The sequence below is a fragment of the Callospermophilus lateralis genome, chromosome 5, assembly GCF_048772815.1.
Source record: "Callospermophilus lateralis isolate mCalLat2 chromosome 5, mCalLat2.hap1, whole genome shotgun sequence".
Taxonomy (NCBI): Eukaryota; Metazoa; Chordata; class Mammalia; order Rodentia; family Sciuridae; genus Callospermophilus; species Callospermophilus lateralis.
The window spans coordinates 133,138,627-133,162,257 of record NC_135309.1 but is presented as its reverse complement, the minus strand read 5'-3'; the positions used below and the strand labels follow the sequence as shown (position 1 = coordinate 133,162,257).

The following is a 23,631-nucleotide window of genomic DNA, read 5'->3' as shown; positions in this document are numbered from 1 at the left end:
ATTTCATCAAATTTTATTCAATTTCTTTGTTTTTAGTAAGCTAATAATTTCAGAATCAACTTTGCATCTCACAAAACTTCTTATTTGTCTCCAACAAATGTTTTTCAAGCTTTGCTTTATTGCCCAATTGTACCAAAATCCAAGTACAAGAATTTTAACATTTTTTATCTGAAAAAGCAACAAAATTTTACTTTTGATGTTTTGTCCCCTATTATCCCTTTAATCCTTTCTTTACATACATGGGACCAATACGTGTATTAGACATCAAACCGAGGATGATGTCATCCCCAAGCTTGGAAGTCTATATGCCCTGCATGCCAAGTCCATACCCTAACATATTGTAAGCATGACCTGTCAGAGTCCAGGCAAGCTATACCTCAGCCAACTGCAGTTCACACTAATATTCCATTATGACAATCTGTGCCCCATGTCTGGAATAATTTTTAGCAGAATACTTCTCTTTTCTCCTTCTCTTCTTCCTCCTCTCCCCCTACCCTCCTTCTTCTTCATTTACTTCTTAAGTACTTTAATAACTATTTGTTTGCTGTGATGGTATTGAGAGAATTTGGGGAAAAAAATTTGAAGTCATTTATCATGTATAGTATGTAATTAATATGTAGGATGTGCAGGTCTGTACACATCTAACAAAAACAAAAACTTTATATATATATATATATATATATATATATATATATATATATATATACACACACACACACACACAGACATAAGTACTTTATGTATACATACATACAAGCAATACACACACACACATATACACATACATATATATGTCATTGAGAATTAACATTATAGGTAGAAAAGTGTGTAAAAATGCAAACAGGAGCTTAGGTTTGCATGTTTATATAAATTTCTGAAAGAACTTGCATATTTTCTCTGCCTATCACCATCATTCTGAAAAATAGCATATTTTTTTCAATCAGATAAATAGTTAAAATTAACATGTTTTGTAATGTATATAATTTTCCCTCCTTTCACTAGGTAGAAAATGCTTACCTGTGTTCTCCTACTGTGAAGACTTGGAATCCTCAGACAACTACAGCTTTGATTCTCCAAGTACTTCAGGATGTAAATGTGGTCTGATCTTTCCCTGATGGGCAGTTAAATCATGGACTCGCTGAACAATTTACTTTGGACTGTCCTTCCAAATGATGCTTTTGCTTCTCTCTTGAATGCTCATTAAGCATTTGTAGCTGACAAGGAAGAAAAGGAAAACTGTGAACTGGCAAGCTATCTTACAATGAAAATTACGAGCACATCTTGCATCTGTCCAGTCCTAGTGTGTCTCTGTTTTGTGCAGAGGTGTTATGGAACTGCTCACCACAGCTCCATCAAGGTGACCAGAAACCAAACCAAACACATTGAAGGTGAAACAGAAGTCCACCATCGTCCCAAAAGGGGATGGGTGTGGAATCAGTTCTTTGTTTTAGAAGAACATATGGGACCAGATCCACAATATGTTGGAAAAGTAAGTTTTTTTAAAAAAATTTGTTTCCTATAGTTTGTTTTTTTTCCCTCTCCTGAGAAATTGTGTGGTGAGATGAGAATAGAGATGGATACGATTTGAAACATGAAGTGATTTTTTTTTTAAATAGAAAGCTATACTTTGTATTGGAGAGCTTGAGGTATTTGTAAAAAATGAACACTATCAATGATATTGCATCTCTTTTAAATCTTTTCCAGAATATTGAAATGTGCATCCTTTACCAGAACATTAGTGCCTTTTTTCTTTTCTTAAGTAGGAAGGCTTAGTCAAAAACACAATTAAATTATTTTATAATATTGCAAAAGTACATTAGAATATGCAATGTCACTTATTGAAGCATTTATGTTTATTGGTAACTTTTTATCTCTTGCTAGTGCACATGAGGCTAAAAAATTACTATGAACATAATATCTAATATGTTTCTGGCAATTGTTACAGAAATATATTCTTAATTAGCCTTTCAAAGACATGAATATTTTTCTAATTCTCAAAAATTGTTGATAGATTTTAAATACAGAGTAAATATGCTCTAGTAATATGGGGTTTGAGAAAATCCCAAAATATTATGGGACAGAATAACCAGTAATATCAGAATAAGTTATCTTTCTTTAAAAAGTACAGATAAGAAAATTCAGTGGCTTATCCTTATCTTCAGAAAACTGTCTACTCAGTAGCATGGGAGAACTTAGGTATATGTCATTTAGGTTCTAGAATAGAGTAGAAGGTTGAAAAGCTTAATTCTGATTAATTACTGATCTCTGGAAGCAGCGCACAGATTTATTCTGTTACCTATGGGAGAAAGCAAGCACAGCAGTGGAATCACCCTGACTACAGTTGCTCAGTGACTTCTGTTACCCCGATTGACTGTTTCTTCTCATTTTAGCACTATTACTGAGAAAAAAAATACTATTCCATTCAAACCATGGTACTTTCCTTATGTGTAGACAGTTCAGGATCACAAACCATGTCTTCTACCCCTGGTCCAACAAGACTGTATTGCAGTTGCATTTTCCATACAACACAGGAGCCATGGTGTCAGAAACATAAGAAAATATCTGAAACAAGTCTATCATTTCCTCATATGCATAATAAAATGAGACAAATGACTCATGTCACTGTATGCTAGTTTCCCCTACAAAGTGTTGTATAAAGGACATGAAAGCAAATGCACTAATATTAATACAAAATATATTGAATTATTAGAAAATCATTTTTGTTTTGAAATGCAAAATACATTTCTATAATCATTTCAGTTCTTGAAAAGAAGAAAATAATTGGGAACTGACAGATTTTTTTTCTTTTGGTGAGAAATAAGAGAAAGACATTTTATTATCAATTTATTATGCTTATTTCTTTTCATTTTAATTTCACTAAATAACAAATAAAATTTTCTGGAAATGGGAGAGAAAAAAGCAGATAAATTTTATTTTCTTTTGGAATGTATAATTTTGTTAGAAGATAAAAAATTAATTCGAAGATGGATTCTAAACAAATGTTCTGAGATTGGGGGATGATGAATATATGAATGAGTGTACCTCACAGATCTGTATGTGGTAGAGGCTCGTGATCTATTGCACTCAGTGTAGGTCCTGTGAAATTGTTATCCATTTAACTTTTTTGTAGTATCAGTGGACAGATGGATGTGCATGAAGGGCCACATTAAGGATGGCCCAACTTATATGAAATTTAAATAATCAGCGCTAGTATACAGCCACAACCATTCATTTATATATTATGAGGGCTGCTTTCATTCCACAATAGCTAACTTCGGTAAAGTTAAAACACTGTGGGACCCACAAAGTTGAAGATTTTTAGCCTTGGCCATTTATAGAAATGTTCTTGAGCTCCTGGGTAAAATGTTTGCCACATAGTGTACTGGGTGTGAATGCCTTTGGGTGCAAGTACTGAGATTTTTATTTTTATGCATTGACCTTTACCAATATGTCAAATGTAGTAATTCACAGAAAAGTATACCATGAGTTACAGGCTTTGTAACCATGTTAATGATTATGATAATTATTTGAAATTATTGGAACAAAAATCTTTCTGGTCAGTGTTTTTTTTTTTTGTTTTTTTTGTTTTTTTTTTTTGGAGGTGGGGGAGTTAAAAGTGATTTAATGAGGGCAGAACAGGGAAGATTCACTTGACACCCTCCCAACATCCCTCTTCAGATTAACTCTGAGCCCCTGGAAGACCTACTCATCCAGTGAGACTTGCAGTCACCTTCAGAGGCTCAGGAACCTTCCATAGTTGAATGTGAGGGATATCTTTTTGGGGGGTTCAAAGAGGGAGGGATAATGACTCATGTTAATCATAAGGTCAACAGAAAAATGGGACTCCTGAGCAAAATGGAAAAGGGACATCCAGTGGTTGCCTCTTCAAGGGTGTGGTTGTGACCATGTTACTTCTGCTTTGTCTTCTGCTGAGCTGGTGTTGGAGTGACTTTTGAGGGGCAGGGCTCTGGCACCTTGGGTTGGCAAGGCTCAGGCACCTTGGGTTGGCAAGGCTCAGGCACCTTGGGTTGGCAGGGCTCAGGCACCTTGGGCTGGCAAGGCTCAGGCATCTTGGGTTGGCAGGGCTCTGGCACTTTGGTGTGACAGGGCTCCTTGGTTTGGGGAACACATCATTCCTGGGGTGGAGGCTGGCAAGGCTGCTTCATCTGGTGCTGCTGCAGCTGAGGGGGTAGGGTGCAGGGCTGCTTCTGCTGCTCAGAACTCATGCTTGCATGGCCCATTCATTCATTATTCAGCCACATGTCCACAATGGCCAGGTCCACGTCAGGAACCAGGTGAAGAAGCTTGTGGACCAATGGCTATTGGGACACAGTGGTAGACTGACACGGACTCAAGTAAGTCCACAGGAGGTGACCCGGCCAGCAGATGCTCCACCAACAGTAGGTGTGTGTTTGGGGAGAGGAGGGACGGGATGAAGAAGAGGAGCCATCTACATGGCAGGGTATTATGGCCCAGCCATCACTGAAGCATGGTCAGTGGTTTTATTGACAAGAGTTTTGAGAGGTCTTCACTATTTTTATCGGTGTACCTTCCTGTGTAGTTTACTTAAAAAGTGCTTACTAGTCGACTTTGTTGTTCTTATTTTGTTGCTATTACATGCAAAAATAGAACAAATAACTCTCTATGCACATTATTTAGCATACATATAGGTAGAACTATAAGAGAGATTTACAAAGTAGGATTCTATTCACATATAAATAATTATAATCTTGGTAAAAATCACTAGATCCCTTTTATAGGTTTTGAAGTATTTTATACTTTTATCAGTGGTGTATTAAAATGAGTGATTTTCTTCAGGTATGCCTTCAGAGATAGTTGTAAAACTTGGAGTTTTGCATATATGATAGATGAAAAATAATATCTGTGCACTTTTAATTTGCATTTCTCTTATATTTATCAAATGCAGTCACTATAAGAGAAATGCAAATTTATTTAGGAAAGTTTTTTAAAATTTTATTCCTTAATTTGATATTATTTTCTTGCTGTCTTTAATATAGTAGAGATATATTGGTATATTCATAGAAATATATTAGTTTTTTAAAGTAAGTTATTAATAATTTTTCATATTTGTTTACATTTTGAATTGATTATGCTATTTTCTTTAGTAGGAATTTAATATTTTAATAGACAACAAATTCTTATCATTTTTTGGTTTAACCTGCATTTTGTTTGATATGTAATTTCTGAAGTTTGAGTGAGCTGGACTTCAGAATAAGAGACGTTCAGAATAAAACATATTCTTTGGTCCTTAATGTCTTTAGTTTATCACTCATATTAGAAAGATAACTTATCAAATAAAAATAATTATTAAAAGTAGAAATCTATGGTAGAGACATTAAGCTACAATTTAAGATACACTATTTGGTGATTAAAATATGAATTTAGAGCTATGTTATATGTAGAGATCATATTTACCAACAAAATATATCCAAGATGTGTAGGTTATAATTACAGAATGTGTTGATCTCATTGGTAATATTTAGGAATGTTTAAATGCATGCAATTGATACAGTTTAAAAAGATACATTATGTTAAGGTCTGTAAACAAGTCAGGATGGCACCTGGCATTTTGCCAGAGAAATGTTAGAGTCTGTAAACAAGTCTGGATGGCGCCTGGAAAAATGCCAGAGGGAGTGGTTTGTGAAGTAACAAAAGCAAGCCATTAAGTGTGGAGATTCCTTATTGGTTGACTGCTGTATCTATTTAATGCTAATTAGATAAGCTGTGTAAAATGTATAAATATCGCTCAGATCCTACAATAAACGGCTCTCACTCCTGCTGTATCAACGTACACAAGTTATTCGTCACCCCCTGGCTAGTTTGCTGCAGCCGGACTGCGGCAACATTAAACTGATAATCTATTAAAACAAATCTGCCTACAATATGCTTCATATTATTTAATCAGTATCTGCTTATGATTACATAGATATTATACTCCATCAATACATATTATATTCATTTCAGTAATGTATACAATTTATTTAACTCACCATATATATTTAAGAAAGGAAGATATGTTTTTTACAGAGTGTTTGTGCACGACATTGTCCTCATCACACAATCTGGAAATTAAATAGAGTATAAGTAAGCATTATAAACAAGAGAAAGACCAAAAAGTGTGTTTCTGTATAGCAGCATGGTTTAAGCTAAAATCATCTAACCTACTTAAAATTTTTTCTTAGGTATTTGGTATACTAAAATTAAAGATAGTTTTGATAGTAATAGGAGTTTTCATTTTTTCCTGAATTTAAAAATGGATTATATTCTCCTTAATCACTTTTTTTATATTTAGGGAATATTTTCCTACAATTTAGTATTTTCCCTTGGTTATAAATCATAATATGATGAGAATATTACTTATGTCTGTTGAGAACTTGATTTCAAATGTCTCTCATTCTCCTTTCCACTTGTGACTATACATGTAGGAGTGGATGAGTGTAGATTGAAGATAATTACTGCCAACTTGCTTTGTTAAACAAAAACAACAAAAGTATAGTGAATAAGGAAGGAGGTTTAACAGTACAAAGGAACTAAGAAATGGCTTTGCAGAATTACTCCAGGAGAAAAAAGTAATGATGTGAACAGAATTTGTCTTGGCAGTGTCAAGGAATAAAATCTAAGATAGCTGATTCTTTCATGAAAATCACTTTCCAGTATATGCAGCAGGAAATTCCCCTCTCATCATAATGATTATTGCAATTTTTCTGTAGTTATTCATTTTTTTACTTGGAGGAAAACCAATAAATGTCTTTTAATACTGTATATTCAAATTAAATAAATGACTTTCAGGTTGTAGAGATAATAAATCATGAAAAAAATGGTAGAAAATTTCAGTCTTTTCAGAAAAAAAATAGCTTTAATGTCATCATGAACTCTGAATTAAAAGTAATGCACAGCACAAATGGTGGCAATTGTCACCCAATATTGTCCAAAAGATAATTTTGTTCACTTTTATCATAACTTCAGTAGAATGGAAAAATCCAGGTATCAGAATATGATTTTTGAGTCTTATATATGACAATGTGGTGACATAATGTCATGTGGACTTAACTATGAGTCACGGTTCTTCTGTGCAGATACAAACATTTTTTAGTCATCATATAGAAATTCATCTATTTGGATCTAGACCTAAAAGAAACTGGATGAAAAAACAGGAAATTTATTTGATAGATATAGCATTCATTTAATTTGCAGTGGTATAGGAGTTGCGGGGTTTTTTTTCATTGTTGTTTCTAAAATTTTTTGATATAGTAGATTCAACCTCAGAATGCCTTGTTACTGAGCTACAGCACCAGTTATATTTTATTTTGAGACAGGGCCTCACTAACTTCCTGAGGGTTTTGAAAGATGCTGAGTCTTTCACAAACTTGCTGAGTCTGACATCAAATTTATGATCTTCTTTTCTCAGCCTCCTAAGTCACTGGGATTTCAAGCATGTGACATTTTGCCCTGCAAAACTTCTTCTTCTTTTCTTTTAAATGAATCAAATAAGATTTTATTGTTAATTATATTTTTGGAGAATAAGTAGTATTTTATTTGAATAATGTAGAAAACATTTAAATTCATAAGTGTATTTCCCAATGTCATCAGTGCAAGACAATACATATTAAAAACAGCTTATAAATATGTATTCACACTGTAAACCTCATATTACTATAAAAATTACATTCTCGTGTGTGTGTGTGTGTGTGTGTGTGTGTGTGTGTTTTGTATTTGTATATCAATGGTGATGAAACATATTTTTTTTTTCCTCAAAGGGCATTTTGCTATAGTTGAAGACATTTTTTTTTTCCCCGCTCTAGTCACCTTGTCTATTAGCTACAATTAGCACTGGTACAAGAGTCCATAATACTTAAAAGGCCTATGAAAATGTTTTAATTCACTTTCAAAGTAGAATAAAAAGATGAAAATGAGTATATTTAGTTTGTATTATCTTGATCTTTCTATCAACATAATTGTACATTGATTTTTAACTAAAAAAGGCCCTAAAAGGGAAAAAGACCAATGGTCCATGAAAATTCTGGAGGCATTTCTTCTTTTCGTGAAAGGTACTGAGTGTTGAACCTAGGGGTGCTTAACCACTGAGCAAAATCAATTTGAAGTTGATCCTCCTACCTCAGCCTCCTGAGCCAATGTGCTTACAGGCTTGCACCACCACACCCAGAGGCATTTATGAGATTTAGGTGTGACACTTCAAGGGGTGATGCAGCTGTTCTTTGGTTAGCAGAGCCCAGGAGTATAGCTAAAGATTCTGTAACACATAGGACAACTCCCCCACAAAGAAATTTCTGACCCCAAATTGCAATAATGGCAGGGTTGAAAAACTTTGTATAAGTGTACATTAAATGCACATGTATGTGCATGTGCATACATGTAAACAGGCAAGTTTTATTTGTATGCTTATGCAAAATGTTTTATCAAGTGCATAATTAAAGTCTGGAAAGCCATTCTAGATAATATCAATAAACATGGATGCTGGAGTGATATTGATTGAGCCACAGAAATGTTTGATTTACTTATATTATTTAATTTACAATAGGAATGCATTAACTATATTACTTTAGTAATAAAAATGTATTTCAGAATTATAAATTAACAAATTCTATTGAGTGTTGATTATCAAAGTCATGGTAGCAAGAGCCTCTTTCTTATCTAAGCAAAATTTATTAAACAAATCTGTTCTATTAAAGGAAAATTTTCTATCATCCTTCCTGATTTCTCAAGTTGCACCAACACTACCAGGATAGCACAGACAATGACACTCTCAGAGGATGATTTTGTTTGATTTTGCCTTGTTTTATTTGTTTTCAATGTATTTATTTATTTTATTTGCAGAAAAAAACAGGTTTTTCTACAATGAATTCTGTTAGATCTGGATTTTGGCTCCTTAATAATAATTATCAAAACAATTGAGTTCTGATTTAAAATCCCATACCCCAAATGTGCACATTAGCATGTATCTTCCTATTTATCTTTTTTTTGTCAATCTAATTAGCTTTACATGATAGTAAAATGCTCTTTGACAAGTCATACATAAATAGAGTATAACCTCTTATTCTTCTGTTTGTACAGAATTTCATTCTTTAAGGCTGAGTTATACTCAATTGTGTGTATATATATACCATATTTTCTTTATCCATTCATGTGTTGAAGGACACCTAGGGTGGTTCTATATTTTAGGTGTTGTGAATTGAGCTGCTATAAATATTGATGTGGCTGCACCATGGTAGTGTGTTGATTTTAAATCCTTTGGGTAGAAACTGATGAGTGGGATAACTGGGCAAATGGTGGTTACATTATTTTAATGGAATATTGTACTCTTTTTCTGATATAATGCCAAGTCAGACTAATAATAAAAAATGTCAAGGTAGGATCATTGCACTCTTCATTCAAATATTGTACATGTGTGCTTTTATTTGTGGGATAGGTGATAAAATATTTTATTGCAATTTCATATATCATTTTTTTGATTTTACACTTTCAAGTTAAGTTCTGGAGTATAGTTCAAAATTATATGTTTCATCTAAGTTTTATGTTTATAATTGAATGATCTATCTACAACGATGCTTTTCTTTACATGTTTATATCAAGTTTTTTGGTCAAATAATCTTGAGTATTTTGTCTACACTGTTATGGAAATGCCATTTATCCTCTGTCTTTCATCATCACATAGAATGAAAATTTAACTTTTCATTAGTTTATTCACTCTGACAATTTCTATTTTCAGTGAAGTGGTTTCAAACTTTTATATTTATTGTTATTGGCATTTCGATAATTATTGTAATTTATTTTATATTTCTCTTCCACAGATTTTCTATCTACTTGTTTTATTTATCTTCTTTGTTCCCTTGTAATTGCTTCTATAGGGATTTACCTCTGCTGTAGTGGAAGTTGTATGTTTTATGTTTTGACATAGTTTGTGGTTCTCATTTTTTGCATATGTTTTTGATTTTGCATGTAAAAAACACATTTCCAAAGTAGAAGAAAGGTCAAATTTCATTTTGTTTTCTATTTTTTACATGCTTAATTGATTGTTACTTTTAAATCCCAAGTAATCATTCTTCTTATCATTGCTATTAAGATTCATGTAGTAAAGTACATGCTTATTTATAACATTAAACTACTTTGCTAACATCTTAATCCAATTTAAAGTTGACACATTTACAGTTATCTTAATACAAAGCCTTAGGATAAACAGAATTTATTTTTCTTTTTCATATTATATTTGTCTGGCATGTTTTTCTTCATTAAGTTATTTATATATTGTACATTATTATTGAAATCATTTAAACCTTAGATCTTACTTAAAATTATCCACATTTACCAATGTTTTTGTTTCTCATTATTTCAATCCCATTTTTTCTTTCTAATTTGATTTTCTTAATGACTATAGTCATCTTCTAGTTCATGTGTTGTTCTCCACATGGGCAGTTATTAAGTATTGCAAATACAAGAAATACATTGAATCTAATGTATCTTTGTGCATCTCTGTGTGCAAAATTTCTCCTTTATTTAAAAGTTGTTTGGATTGGAATCTATCTTAGAAATATATTAACATAAATACCTCTGTAAAGAGCCTTTTTCCAAGAAGGACACATGTTGATGTCCTAGGGATTAGGACTTCAGTGTATTTGGGGTTTTCAGGGACACAGTTTAATCACAGGAGTCTGAAATCAGTATTTTGTTTTTTCTGAATTGGAATTTTAAGCTGAAGTATATAAGCACCCGGCCTATTATTTCTTTGAATTTGCTACTGATCCATTTATTGATTCTGAAAATTCTTTTTTGGCATTATTTTATTCTGTTTATTTATGGCTTACTAATGAATTGTCCATCTAAAATTAGTCATTGTGACCTCAGCCTCTTCATTTAAATATGTATATAAGATTGAAGATACTATTAGCTATTAGCATTCTACTTTTTTAAATTTTTGATGTAATGGTTCATTCTTTCTTGTTTTTACTTCCATTTCTTAAATTCTCCTAAACCATCTATTTTTAATTATTCTTAACCACCTATTGCATTGTTCAATTTATCTAGTTGTTTTTAGTCTTAGTTTATTTTTGCATATTTGCTTATTTCTTTTGTTTACATACACTGTTCCATGGAGATTTGATCCTTTCATACTTTCTAAGTGTTTGCATAATGCTGTTCTTTATGGTGTGTGAGTGAGTTGAGTTAATTGAGGATTTTGTTGGGGTCCTTTCAAACTATAGTTTAAGAAATATCACACAGAGCCATATATATTTTTATCTATGGACAACAAAATGCTTAATAATTTTGAAAAATGCTAACAATTGATTCCTAACAACTGATTCCATATACTTAATATAACAACAACTAAAAAATAAATCTAATATATCTTTCACCTGGATTGCACTTTGGGGTTTTAATTTTCTACAGAATTTTTTTTAACTTGCACAAACATTTAATTGTATACAGCTTCCTAGTTACTTATTTAGGGTGATAGGTATATTAAACTTTTATTTTATTGTCAAGTATTCTGGCTTTCTTGAAATATCTCCTTTCCAATTGTACACCTGGAGGAAACGGAAATCCTTGTTTTCGAATCATCAGGTTATGGAACTATAGATTCTCCTTGCCAGGGCTCATGACCAGTTCAACTTCTTCAGAAGGGACTGGGGCTGGCTGCTAGTTGGAAATGGCTTCCCTATCCCAGTATCTTCCCTTTCTTTCTTTGCCCCCAGTGAATTATCTTTCAGTGATTCTAGCTCAGTTGTACTATATTGTCAATTTTAATATTTGTAGACCATTTCTAATTGTTAACTGAAGTGTCTTTATAAATGTTGCCTACTGTTTTTTAGTCATTATCTTACTTCAGGTTTTTCTTTGTACAAAAACAAGACTTGGAGTAGCTAATCTTTTTTTTAATATCCCTTCTGGAAATAAACAAAAGTGTTCTTTGACTATGTTTCAAAATCTTTTTGAGAATGTAAAGATGAATGTTTCTAAATGTCTAGAAACATTTTAAGATGTTTCTTAATTGTAAAATAGATATATTTATTCCAAAAATGTTATTTCTTTATTAGTATTCATTCATATATTTTATCTTTTTTTTAGATTAAGAAAGAAAAACTTTTAACATAGCCCTTATTGTATTCAGAAAAAAAATCTGTTCTGTTATTTGATTGACATTTATTCAATGAATATTTGAAGACTTATTTATATTAGACCTAATAAAATAACATTTTTTTTTAATTTGAAAAGGAAGCCTATACATCCTTTAGATATATTCAGTTTTGTTCTGTTTTGTTTGTTTTCTTTCATTAAAAAATCAGACATTCATCATAGGAGTTCCAGAATGAAATATAATCAATTCCTTTCCTCTAGGATTTCTAATGTTTCTATATGTCGTTTACTTTTTACTATATCCTTAGAAATAGAGCAATATATGCCTTGAAATATTTTCTTCCATTAGAAAATAACATTAAATATAAAAATAAATGTATACTAACTTCATTGTATTTAGTTTACTTGTTTGGAGCTACAGATTGTTTACTGTTGAGTTTATTTGATAAAGATTTATGTCTAATCGGGATGTTTTTATTTCTTCAAAATTTATTGAACACATCCTGCTTTCTGGTCATTATGTTGAGCATTATAATAAACAAAGTGGGGGGATATTAACATAAAACTAATATTCACACAAATAAATATTCAACTACAAACTGTGATGAGAATCACACAGGAAATTGTACTTGCTGCACAATATAAAGCCTAGATGTTAACATCTACAAGGGCTGAAGGAAGAATATTTTGAAGAAGGGACAGACAGGCTGATATTTAAAATGGAAGAGCAAATTATCAGGTTAAGAATATCAGTGGGCTTGGAATCAGGGTGTATCCAGGCTGAGGGAGCATAAGCATTTGAACAACATGAGTTGAAAGATACCTTATGCCTGGAAGAATCTGAAGAAGACCTGACACCTGTGGTTTCCGAAATTAGCAGCAGAGGAGAGAGAGAAGCTAGGCTCAGTAGACTCAATGCCACAGGTCTCTCCAGTAAATAATTGTGAACATAATATTCAGATAGATGTCAAGGCATTATTAATGTTAATAAGAAAAGTATGTGGCATATTTGTGTATAGCAATAGATTTAATATTAAGAAATCACTCTTACTTTTCTATGAGAAATTAGACTGTAGGAAATAAAAATGTTAGGAAAATTAAATGTAGGTTAATTTATATAAAGGAGTTAACATATCACAGTAACAAAGAGCATAGTTTTCTTATTTTTTCATAATAATTTTTTTCTACTATATGAGGCTTTGACCTTGGTAAGTTCAATATAGAGGACAGAGTTTATTATGCATGTCAATATAGGTGAATGAATATGTTTGTTTCTATTTTACTTCAAATGTCACTGTCTTAACATGAATGATAGTTTTACTAAGAAAAATCTGCATGTCATATACTGTGCTTGGTTGTAGATGTCATTAATCAAACAGCTCCAATGATTGATGAAATTAGGCAAGAAGGGAAGACAGTTTTGAGAACAAATGATTGTATTATATGCTAAAGGTGCTAACAATGTCAGGCATAGAGGACAGTGGTACAAGAAAGAATGGGTACACTTGACTTTGACCAATATACGGAAGGCACTTCAGAAGAAATGCTGAAAGAGATATGTTGCTATTACTATAAAACAAGACAGACAAGTTTGGCTGGTGAAGAGAGAGAGTGTGGAATTTTAAGATCTACATATGAAAAGGTGACTGAGTAGATTTCAAGTACAAAAAAAGAATAATTGGATCACTCTGTACCTGTTGACAAGTAAGAATGGGAAAGATACAGGAGATAATAGATGAGCCACAGCATGCTCTCCTGATATTATCCAAAAATGTACAGGGTTGCACTGAAGGACTTCTAGGTGGAAAATGACAGGAAACAACAAGACAATATTGGCTGCAGAGAGGGTACTTTACCTCTTCAAAAATCTAGACTAGAATGTGATAGTTGCAAAATAAATTGAAAGGAGGAATCAGGAAAAATAAATAATATAGATTTGAATAAATTGTGTTGTTATTGAAAGTGAAGAATGAGAAGGAAAGACCACTTAAAGATGGTCTGCAGGCTTCTGATGGTACTGAAGGGCTAACTAGTAAAGGAGGAGTCTCACATCTGGGAGTGAGGCTGCTGGGGTTGAACAGGCTGTGTCCAGGATTCAGGTAGGCAGACAAAGAGTCATGCACACACTAGAGGAGAGATGAGGGCTGAAGAGCAGCAATGAGAAAAGGGGATGAATGGATGATTGAAGGTACAAAAGAAGATATAGGGAAACATGCATCCATTTCTTTTTTAGATTAGAATTTGGGGGAACACGTGATTTTAAGGGCAAGAAAGTAAGAAAAAATAATGTTTGTAAAATGAAATTCTACAGAGGAAGCAGAAACAACAGCATGGAAGTAAAAATCACAATCAACAAGGAGAGAGTCTCAAGGAACAAGTGGACAGAAAGAATAAGTAGAAGAATTATATTGTTTCAGACAAATTTATACCTGGATGGTTATTTTCTTCTGTATAGTTTTAGTGGTGCTCCAGAGCTGAGCCGTACTCCAAAGTGTTGACTAGGGATAGAGGAAGGCTCTGAAATAACACAAACCACTGCAGCCTTTGGTTATTTCTGATATAGACCTATTAATCTCCAGTGCTTGCAACATCATTCCCTCACTATTAATGATCCAGGGCATGTAAAAAATCTGATATTCCTCAACATACTTCTGAATTCTTCTCCTGTGCTTTCATGATTTATACAATGTTTGTGTTGGCTAGTAATCTCCTGCTGGCTCTTGAAGGAAACCATGTTAAATTAGCTTAATAATAGGAAGTAATTTATTAGCTTGCTAACCTGAAAAGTAGAACATGCTTCCAGCATGTGTAGAGTCAGAGATACAAATGATGTGATTAGGATTCTAACTAATCCCCTAAAGTGACAAAATCACAAAGCATGTGAGGACCAAGTCCAAAGATTTGCAGCCAAGAGTTCAGTCAGTTGTTGTGTGCTGCTATATAAAGGATCTTCTTCCTTGAAGCTAAGTGTGGATGAGTTTAAAGTGACAAAATATTCATCAATTACAGATATTAAGCCTATCTTTTAAGACATCTCATTTTTAGGTACTAGTTTATTGGTTAAAAAAAAAAACTACACTGATTAATTTAAGCAAAACCTACCCTGATTAACTTAAGCAAAAATGTAAGTGCACACATGTGTGTGCGCACACACACACAAATAAAACATAAAGATATAAAATGAGAACTGGGGTTGTGGTTCAGTGGTAGAATGCTCGATTAGCATGTGCGAGGTCCTGGGTTCGATCCTCAGCACCATATAAAAATAAATAAATAAATAAATAAATAAATAAACAAACAAACATTGTGTCCAACTACAACTAAAAAATACATATTTAAAAAAAATTTATAAAATGAGAAAAATTCATATTGTTGAAAATCTCACATCCTTCTTTGAGGTTTTCTTTCTTTTTTTTTTTTCTTACACTTTTTCTTTGATTCTTTCTTTTTTTATTTGTTTTAATGACTACTGTTTAGGGCATAACTGAAACTAGTAAAAGTCAAAATGTGCCAAAGAACTTAAGTCTTGATTTATGAAGTAAGCATTGGGAAAATCATTGACTTATCATAAAGAATTTAGATAAGTGCTGCTCAATGGAACATTCTGAGGCTGGGGTCATGCTCTATATCTGCATTGTCCATTGTGGTAGTTATTAGCTACATGTAGCTAGTGAATATTTGAAATGCGGCTCATGTAACAAAGGAACTGAATGTTTATATTTTATTAGTTTAGACTTTATGTGATGTTCATATATGTGTTCATATTGTGTGAATATACTATAATGAATTCTGCTTATATATAAATAATTACAATATATTTATTTAAAAAGTAAGAATAATAATAATGATAATAATAATAGAAAGGAGATCAGTAGAGAAGAGCAAGCAGATCATGGAGAGAGAGTTAAGAGGGATAAGGAAGGCAGTGGGAAATGACATTGATCAAATTATGTTATATGCACACACAAATATGGCATAACAAAGCCCAGTATAAATACAATGAACCAATAAAAAAATAAGTAGTTACTTGTTGTTGTCAACATCCATATTAGACAGAACATATTTAGACCAATAAGGGAGAAATTTTGCCACATTTACAAAGTATATGCAGAAATAGCAGTCTGTGAAAGTCATATAAATGCATGAGATTAAACACTAATGATCATAAAATATAATTGTAATATGGAACAAATCTTATAAAGACCAAAGAGTTATGCCTTACATTTTTTGATTCAAATAACATTTATTGTTTGGTTTTTGTGTGGAAAATCATTAATTTAATAACTACTAGAACCATTTTCAAAATAATTATTATCACTTATTAATTGTGCAAATTAGTGGATTTTTACTGCAAATATCATGCCTTGGTCACATCTACCCTGCCTTCTGCCATCTCTTTCCCTATTTCTTTCCCTTCTTTATCTGATATCCTTTCCTGTCCCTTAAAGTCTCTTCACTTGCAAGTCATTTTAATTTTTTTAAAAAATTTTCATATATGGGAGAACTTGTAAAACTTGTTTTTTTTTTCTGAGTCTTATTTCTCTTAACATGATATTTTTCACTTGGAATAATTTTCCTCCAAGTAATATGATTTCACTTTTCTTTGTTGATGAATAATATTCTACTGCATTCATATAAAATATTTTCTTTATTCAATTATCTCTTGATAGGCACATGGGCCGATTTCATATCTAAGCTATTGTCAAAAAAGCCACCATAAACATGTATATGCAGGTATCTCTTTTCTATGCTTTTTTTTTTTTTTTTTTTTTTGGTTGTATACTCAAGAATGGGACAGCTGGGTAATATGTGAGTTCTCTGTTGTATTTTGGACATGGTATGTTTCCCCAAGCTTTTAAGTTGAAAACTTTGTCCCAGGGGCAGCACTGTTCAGAGGTTGAGCTTCTGGAGAGTGATTGGAGCATGAAGGCTGTAACCTCATCACTGGAGTAATCAATTGGATGGGTTAATTGTTTAACTACTGGGAGGGGATGGAAAGTGTACACAGGTGAGAGCAATATGAGGGAAGGAAGTCACTGTGGGTTTTTCTTTTGCTGTTGCATAAATTTTAATTTAATGTAATCTCCTGTCAATTATTCCTCATTTCCTGAATTTTGGAAGCTATTCTCATGAAATCACTTACCATACAAATATCTGGAAGTGTACTTCCTATGTTTTCTTCTAATAGTTGCTAAGATTCAGGGCTTACCTTAAGGCCTTTCTCCAATTTTGGTTGGTTTTTGTACAAGGTGCATGATTGGATTCTGTTTCAATCTTCTGTATATGGATATCCAGTTTTGCTAGAACCATTTTGTGAGTAGGCTGTCTTTTATCCAATGTATGTTTTTAGAAACTTTGTAGAGAACCTGTTGTAGATGGGTGGCTTATTTCTGAGTTCTCTGTTTTGTTTCATTGGTCTACAATGCCAATAACATGCTGTTTTTTTTTTTTTTTTAATATGACTCTGTAGTATGTTTTCAGACCAAGTACTGTATGCCTCCAACATTTCCCTTCCTGATCATGAATTTTTTTCTATTTGGGATATTTTGTACTTTTATAAAATTATATTTCATACATATTTGGAAGAAGTAATTGGTATGCTCATGGAGTTTGCATTTAATTTATACATTTCTTTTAGTTATTAATTAATAATAATTCTTCCAATCTAAGAATATGGGGGTCTTACCACTCTCTATTTTCCTATGTTTCTTTCTTCAGAGTTTTGTAGTTTTACTGTAGATTTATTTCACTTCCTTGGTTAAGTAAATTCCTAGCTATTTTAATTGTTTGAGACTATTGTGACTTGGATTTCTTTGCCCACTTCCTACTCAGAGACTTCATTTTTATCCTGCTACTTTGCTGAGTTTAATTATCAGATCAAGAGTCTTTTGGTGCAGTGTTTAAGGTTCTCAATGTATAGAATCATATCATCAACAAAAAGGAATAATTTGACTTCTTCATTTACTATTTGCATAACTTCTAATTTTTTCTTTTCCCTAATTGCTTGGTTTAAAATTCTTAGTACTAATATGAATAAGAGTGGTAAGCTTGTTTTATTCCTGATCAGAGAGGAAATGTGTTCTGTTTTCCTGCACTTGGTATGATGTTGGCTATGGATTTGTCATGTGAGATATGATTCCTGTAAATCGAATTTACTCAGTACTTTTATTATGAAAACTTGTATTTAATCAAAGGCTTTTTCTGAATTTTTCAGATGATCATGTGGTTTTTTCTATAATTCTATTTTTGTACAGTATTAAATTTTTAGAATTGTGTTGATTAAGATATACTTGAATCCCAGAAATGAAACCAACATGATCGTGGTGATGTTGAATTTGATTTTCAAGTATTTTGTTGAGATTTTTGCCTATATGTTTATCAGTGATATTGGTCTATAAGTTTATTCCTTTTTCCCCTTCCTCTTTTTATTTGTTTTTGTGTTCTTATGAGGTTTGGAAAGCAAACAATGGTTTCATAAAATAAGTGTAGATGGAAGGGTACCTTCCATTTGAATTATGGAATAGTTTGAAGAGTATTGTTGTATTATTATTTTAAAATCTGCAAAATTTTAGCAGTCACTTTTTCTTGATCTGTGCTTTTCATTGTTGAGATACATTATATTATGGCTTCAGCATCATTAACAACTTTCAGTGTGCTAATACTTGTATTTGTTTTATCTTCTTTGTGAATTTCTCCCTGATCAATATATTTTGATGTTTTCTCCTCTAATTTCAACCTACTATCAATTTCTCTGAATATGAGTACCACTACTCCTGCTTACTTTCAGGTTTTATTTACTTGGACAATTATTCATCTTCTTTTCACTTCAGTCTGTGTGTATCATTACAGGTGAGGTCATTTTACTCTTGTTGTTCCTGTCATTTTTCTGGCTTTTCTTGGGACTATTTTCAATATCCATATTTATTTTTTACCATCGTTATTCATAAACCTTTGGTGTTTGTTTTTTGCCATATTAATAATATTTGTTTCATTTCTATTTCTCATTTGTGTGTCTAATCTTTTTTTTAATTTGTTCTTCTCAGATATATATGACAGTGAAGTGTATTTTGACATATACACAAGAGGAGTATAAAGATTCTGTTCTTGTAAATGAGTGAGTTGGGGTTAAACTGAAGGAAGAACCAAGAGCAGATTTCAGCTGTAACGCAGCCCATTTAACATTCCAGATATAGTTGGGTCTGAGTTTTGCCACTGATACCCTTTTCCTTGGATTTACACTACTACTGCCACACGGCTACTGCTTTGCTATACTTGTTATCACAACACTGAAAAATAACTATTTTCCTTTTGAAATTCATATTTCTTGATGATCGATCAAAGTTCCAGACAAGAATCTGTGCTTCCTTAGCTGTGGAGTGGTGGTCTTCCAGCCTCAGGTGGAGAAGATGCAAAATCTGGATTCTAAATGTTATATAACTAAGACAGAACTCTGTCTGCCTGAATTCCCAAAGTAGGGTATCAAGTATTCAAAAGTAAATTGGTGCATATAAAAGGTATAGATTCATGTAGACACACAGGTAAAACTAAAAAATGTTTAGAGTTTCTATCCCGAGTAGGAATGTTTAATATCTTTCACTTTGACTTCATTACTTTATGTGTTACATAACCAAGATATATCAAATAAAATTTATATTACTTTAAGACAAATAGAAACTCAGAAAAATTCAGAGGATTGGTCTTTTGTAAACTTATTTGCCCACCAATCTATTTTGAATAAAAGGGGTTTTAGTTATTAGGTTATATATATGAAACTTAACGTAATGATTCATGAACTTGTTCTGGAACATCTTGTCTGCTTGGTAATTGCCCTTTCAGTTCATTAACTACTTTGCATGCATGAGTTCTCTCTACTGCTATATCAAAATTATGAGAAGTATCAAGCATATTTATACTATTCAAGGCAGTATAAACTATCTTTAATTAAAATAAAAGAACACTAAGCTGAAAGGAAAAGATATAAGATAGTCATATACATTTTGCTTGGAATTACATTTTCTTCTTACATGATTAATGTTTTTCTTTTTGCCTTCTTTTTTATTTTTTCCTTTGGTGTTGTTGCTCTTAGTCTTCACTGTTGCTTATGTTACTGAATATTATTTGAACCCTATTATTTTTGTTCTACTGAATTAAATTATCCATGAGTATTTTTTTTAGTTTTATTACTATTTTATTATGTTTATATGGAAAAGGATAGCAATACCTAATTAAATATCAATTATTAGCACAAGCTATATCAAGTAAATATCAACATATTACTTGAGGGAAGAGCCCAGTATTTAATTCAGCTGTCAGAGACCAAAGACTCTTTCTGAAAAGCTGTTAATTTACACATACATTGTTTTTTATCCTTGCTTTTCAAGTGCAGTTTTCTTGAGTCTGTAACAAATGTTGAAAACAAGAAACAAGAAGATAACATATACTAAATTTGGGTTAATGTGTAAAAATAAGTCTTAAATATGGTATATGTTACTTTGGGTCACATATCAATAAGGTATGTATCTATCTATGGTTCTTAAATTTCATTGTTTATTTGAATCTGGTGCATATTTTTAAAAATTCCATTGCCACAGTGAATCTTATCAACATGATCATCCATAAGAAATTAATTTAAAAAATAGCCATGGGTGAATTGCAGAAAGATCAATAGAGGGAAGTGAGTAAGGTGTGGGAGAAAGGAAGGAGAAGCAAAGGTGTTTGGGATTGAAATTGAACAAGGTATATTCCCTGCTTTTATAGTTATGGCAAAATAATTCTGTGCTATATAACTAAAAAGAACAAATAAAAAATAATTCCAGTGTCAAGACTGTTTAAGATCATTGAAGTCTGAAAAACTGAAAATAGGAGACTGAAATCAATATTTATTAAAGCTACAAACATGCAACTAAGTTAGTGTTTATCTTTGAAAATCACTCATATTTAGAATCATTTTACTAAATTAATAGCATTAGATACAATAATACATTGTGTAAAGTGTCATGGACCTTTGAAAGTTTTAGTAATCACTATTCTGTCTTAGTAATTGACACCCGGGAAATAGTGACCATCTTATTGAAGTGCATGCGCGCGCACACACACACACACACACACACACACACACACACACCCCTTTTTTATCATCTTATATAAAGCAGCAGGCTTTTGGTGAAATTTCTATGAAAGTATTCTTCCTGTTTTAAAAAGATACCTATAAATGAGATAGAATTCTGTTTTTTCCTCTCTATATATGTCTTCAGATAACCTTTTTAATTTATTATGCTTATATAGACATATATGCAAATGTATATATTATGTTTACATCAGTTATTTGGATTGTCATACACTAACATGTTTATTGTTGTGATGTATACATTTAATGGGAAAACTAAACAGTACAGAACAATTATAATAGAACTGACATTCTTCTTTCTTCTTCTTTCTTACAGTTGCACACAAAGTCCTGTCTTAGACATAAAAACCAATTTACAATACTTTTGTTCTTTAATTTTAAAATTACTACTTTATGCCTTGATTTCATGAGTATCTAATGGTTTACGCTAATTATACATCGCCTTCTCTTCTTATGTTATCATTTATCCACATTTCTTTTTTTTTACTTTTCTCATATTTTTTAAATTTGTTTTAATTAGTCATATATGAATTCACTTTAATACATCATATATAATAGATTATAATTTCTCATTCTTTTGGTTATACATGATGTAGAATCTCACTGGTCATATAGTTATATATGTACATAGGGCAACAATGTTTGATTTTTAAAAACAAGGTGAGTACCCTAATATATAAAATTCGTAATGCCACAAAATCAGTAACCTATTTGGAAAAATCCACACCAGACATCGAGTAACAGGTCACAGTCAAAAAGCAGGAACACTGAAACTATTTTGTAAAATTATTTTCATGCTATGCATTTAAGGTATATATGAAACAAAATGAATTTCAAAATTAAACTTGGATTCTCTCCCTAAGACTTTTTATTATGTATGTATATGTGAATATTTCAAATGACAAATATAAACAGATTAAAAAAAATGCTTAAAGTTCCAAACACATCTGGTCCAAAGTATTTTGGAGGACAAATATACAAAATCTATATGTAATATGCTGACACTATCAACAGGCTGCAGATATTTCACAAATTATATACATCACGTACATGATGATACAATGATTCCTGGACTTGGCTTTAGAAGGCATTCAGCTGGATTATGTGCTTGGGTGACCTTCATCACTGTTCCCTTTGATTATGTAACCCAGACATTATTTCTTCTAAAATGTTGTTACATATTTTTTCCAGGAATAAGTACAGTTGTGTCCACAGTGTCTGACTAGCCATTGAATGTTCTGCTTTGATTGTATTCATAATTAAAATCTCCAAAGAGTATTTTTTTCTTTTTGTTTTCCACTTTGTTTGCTTAGTCCATTATATTTGCACATCTTGATGGGATTCAATCTTACATATCCATACATGCACACAATACAAAAATACAATTTGGCCAGTATCACTCCCGAGCACTTACCTAAACTTTTTCTTTCATTAAAAAAAAAAAAAAAATTATTCGGGCGGGGAATGTGGCTCAAGCGGTATCGCGCTCATCTGGCATGCTTGGCCCAGGTTCGATCCTCAGCACCACATACAGACAAAGATGTTGTGTCTGCCGGAAAAAAACTAAAAAATAAATATTAAAAAAATTCTCTCTCTCTCTCTCTCTCTCTCTCTCTCTCTCTCTCTCTCAAAAAGATTATTCTAATTTGTTATATATGACATCAGAATGCAATTCAATTCATAGTACATATATTTAGCACAATTTTTTCAGGTCTCTGGTTGTACAAAGAAGAGTGACACCATTCGTGTCTTCATACAGGTAATTGGGGTAATGATGTCCATTTCATTCCACTGTCTTTCCTATGCCCCTACTCCCTCTCTTCTCCTCCCTCCCCTTTGCTATATCAAAATTTCCTCCATTCCTCCCATGCCCCCTGCCATCTGCTTTATGGATCAGTATCCTCATATCAGAGAAAACATTCACCTTTTGGATTGGGGGATTGGCTTACTTCACTTATAATATTTCTACAGCTCCATCCATTTACCTGCAAACGTCATTATTTTATTCTACTTTAATGCTGAGTAATATTTCATTGTGTATATATACTACACTTTCTTTATTCATTCATCTACTAAAGGTCATCTAGTTTGGTTCCACAATTTAGCTATTGTGAATTGTGCTGCTATAAACATTGATGTGGCTGTGTTACTATAGTATGCTGTTTTTTAAGTCTTTTGGGTATAAACCAAGAAATGGAATAGCGGGGTCAAATGGTGGTTCCATTCTAAATTTTTCAAAGAATAGCCATACTGTTTTCAGATTCGTTGCACCAGTTTGCAGTCCCACCAGCAATGTTTGAATGTGCCTTTCTCCCCACATCCTCGCTAAAACTTATCGTTGTCTATATTCTTAATAGCTGCCATTCTGACTGGAGTAAAATCTTTTAGTAATT

At 32.2% G+C, this 23,631-nt stretch overlaps 1 protein-coding gene across 4 annotated transcripts in view; it reads left to right on the top strand.

Annotated features, from left to right (window-relative positions):
• The first annotated feature begins 1,261 nt into the window (after positions 1-1,261).
• The window catches only part of Cdh18 (cadherin 18), a 302,844-nt gene continuing 280,474 nt past the window's right edge, over positions 1,262-23,631 (top strand). For 3 of the 4 annotated variants that reach the window (XM_076856171.2, XM_076856173.2, XM_076856172.2), the window contains exon 1: positions 1,262-1,489. In XM_076856171.2, coding sequence (XP_076712286.1) covers positions 1,262-1,489 — 228 coding nt within the window. The remainder of the gene's footprint in view (positions 1,490-23,631) is intronic. The other variant, XM_076856174.2, reaches the window with a different exon arrangement.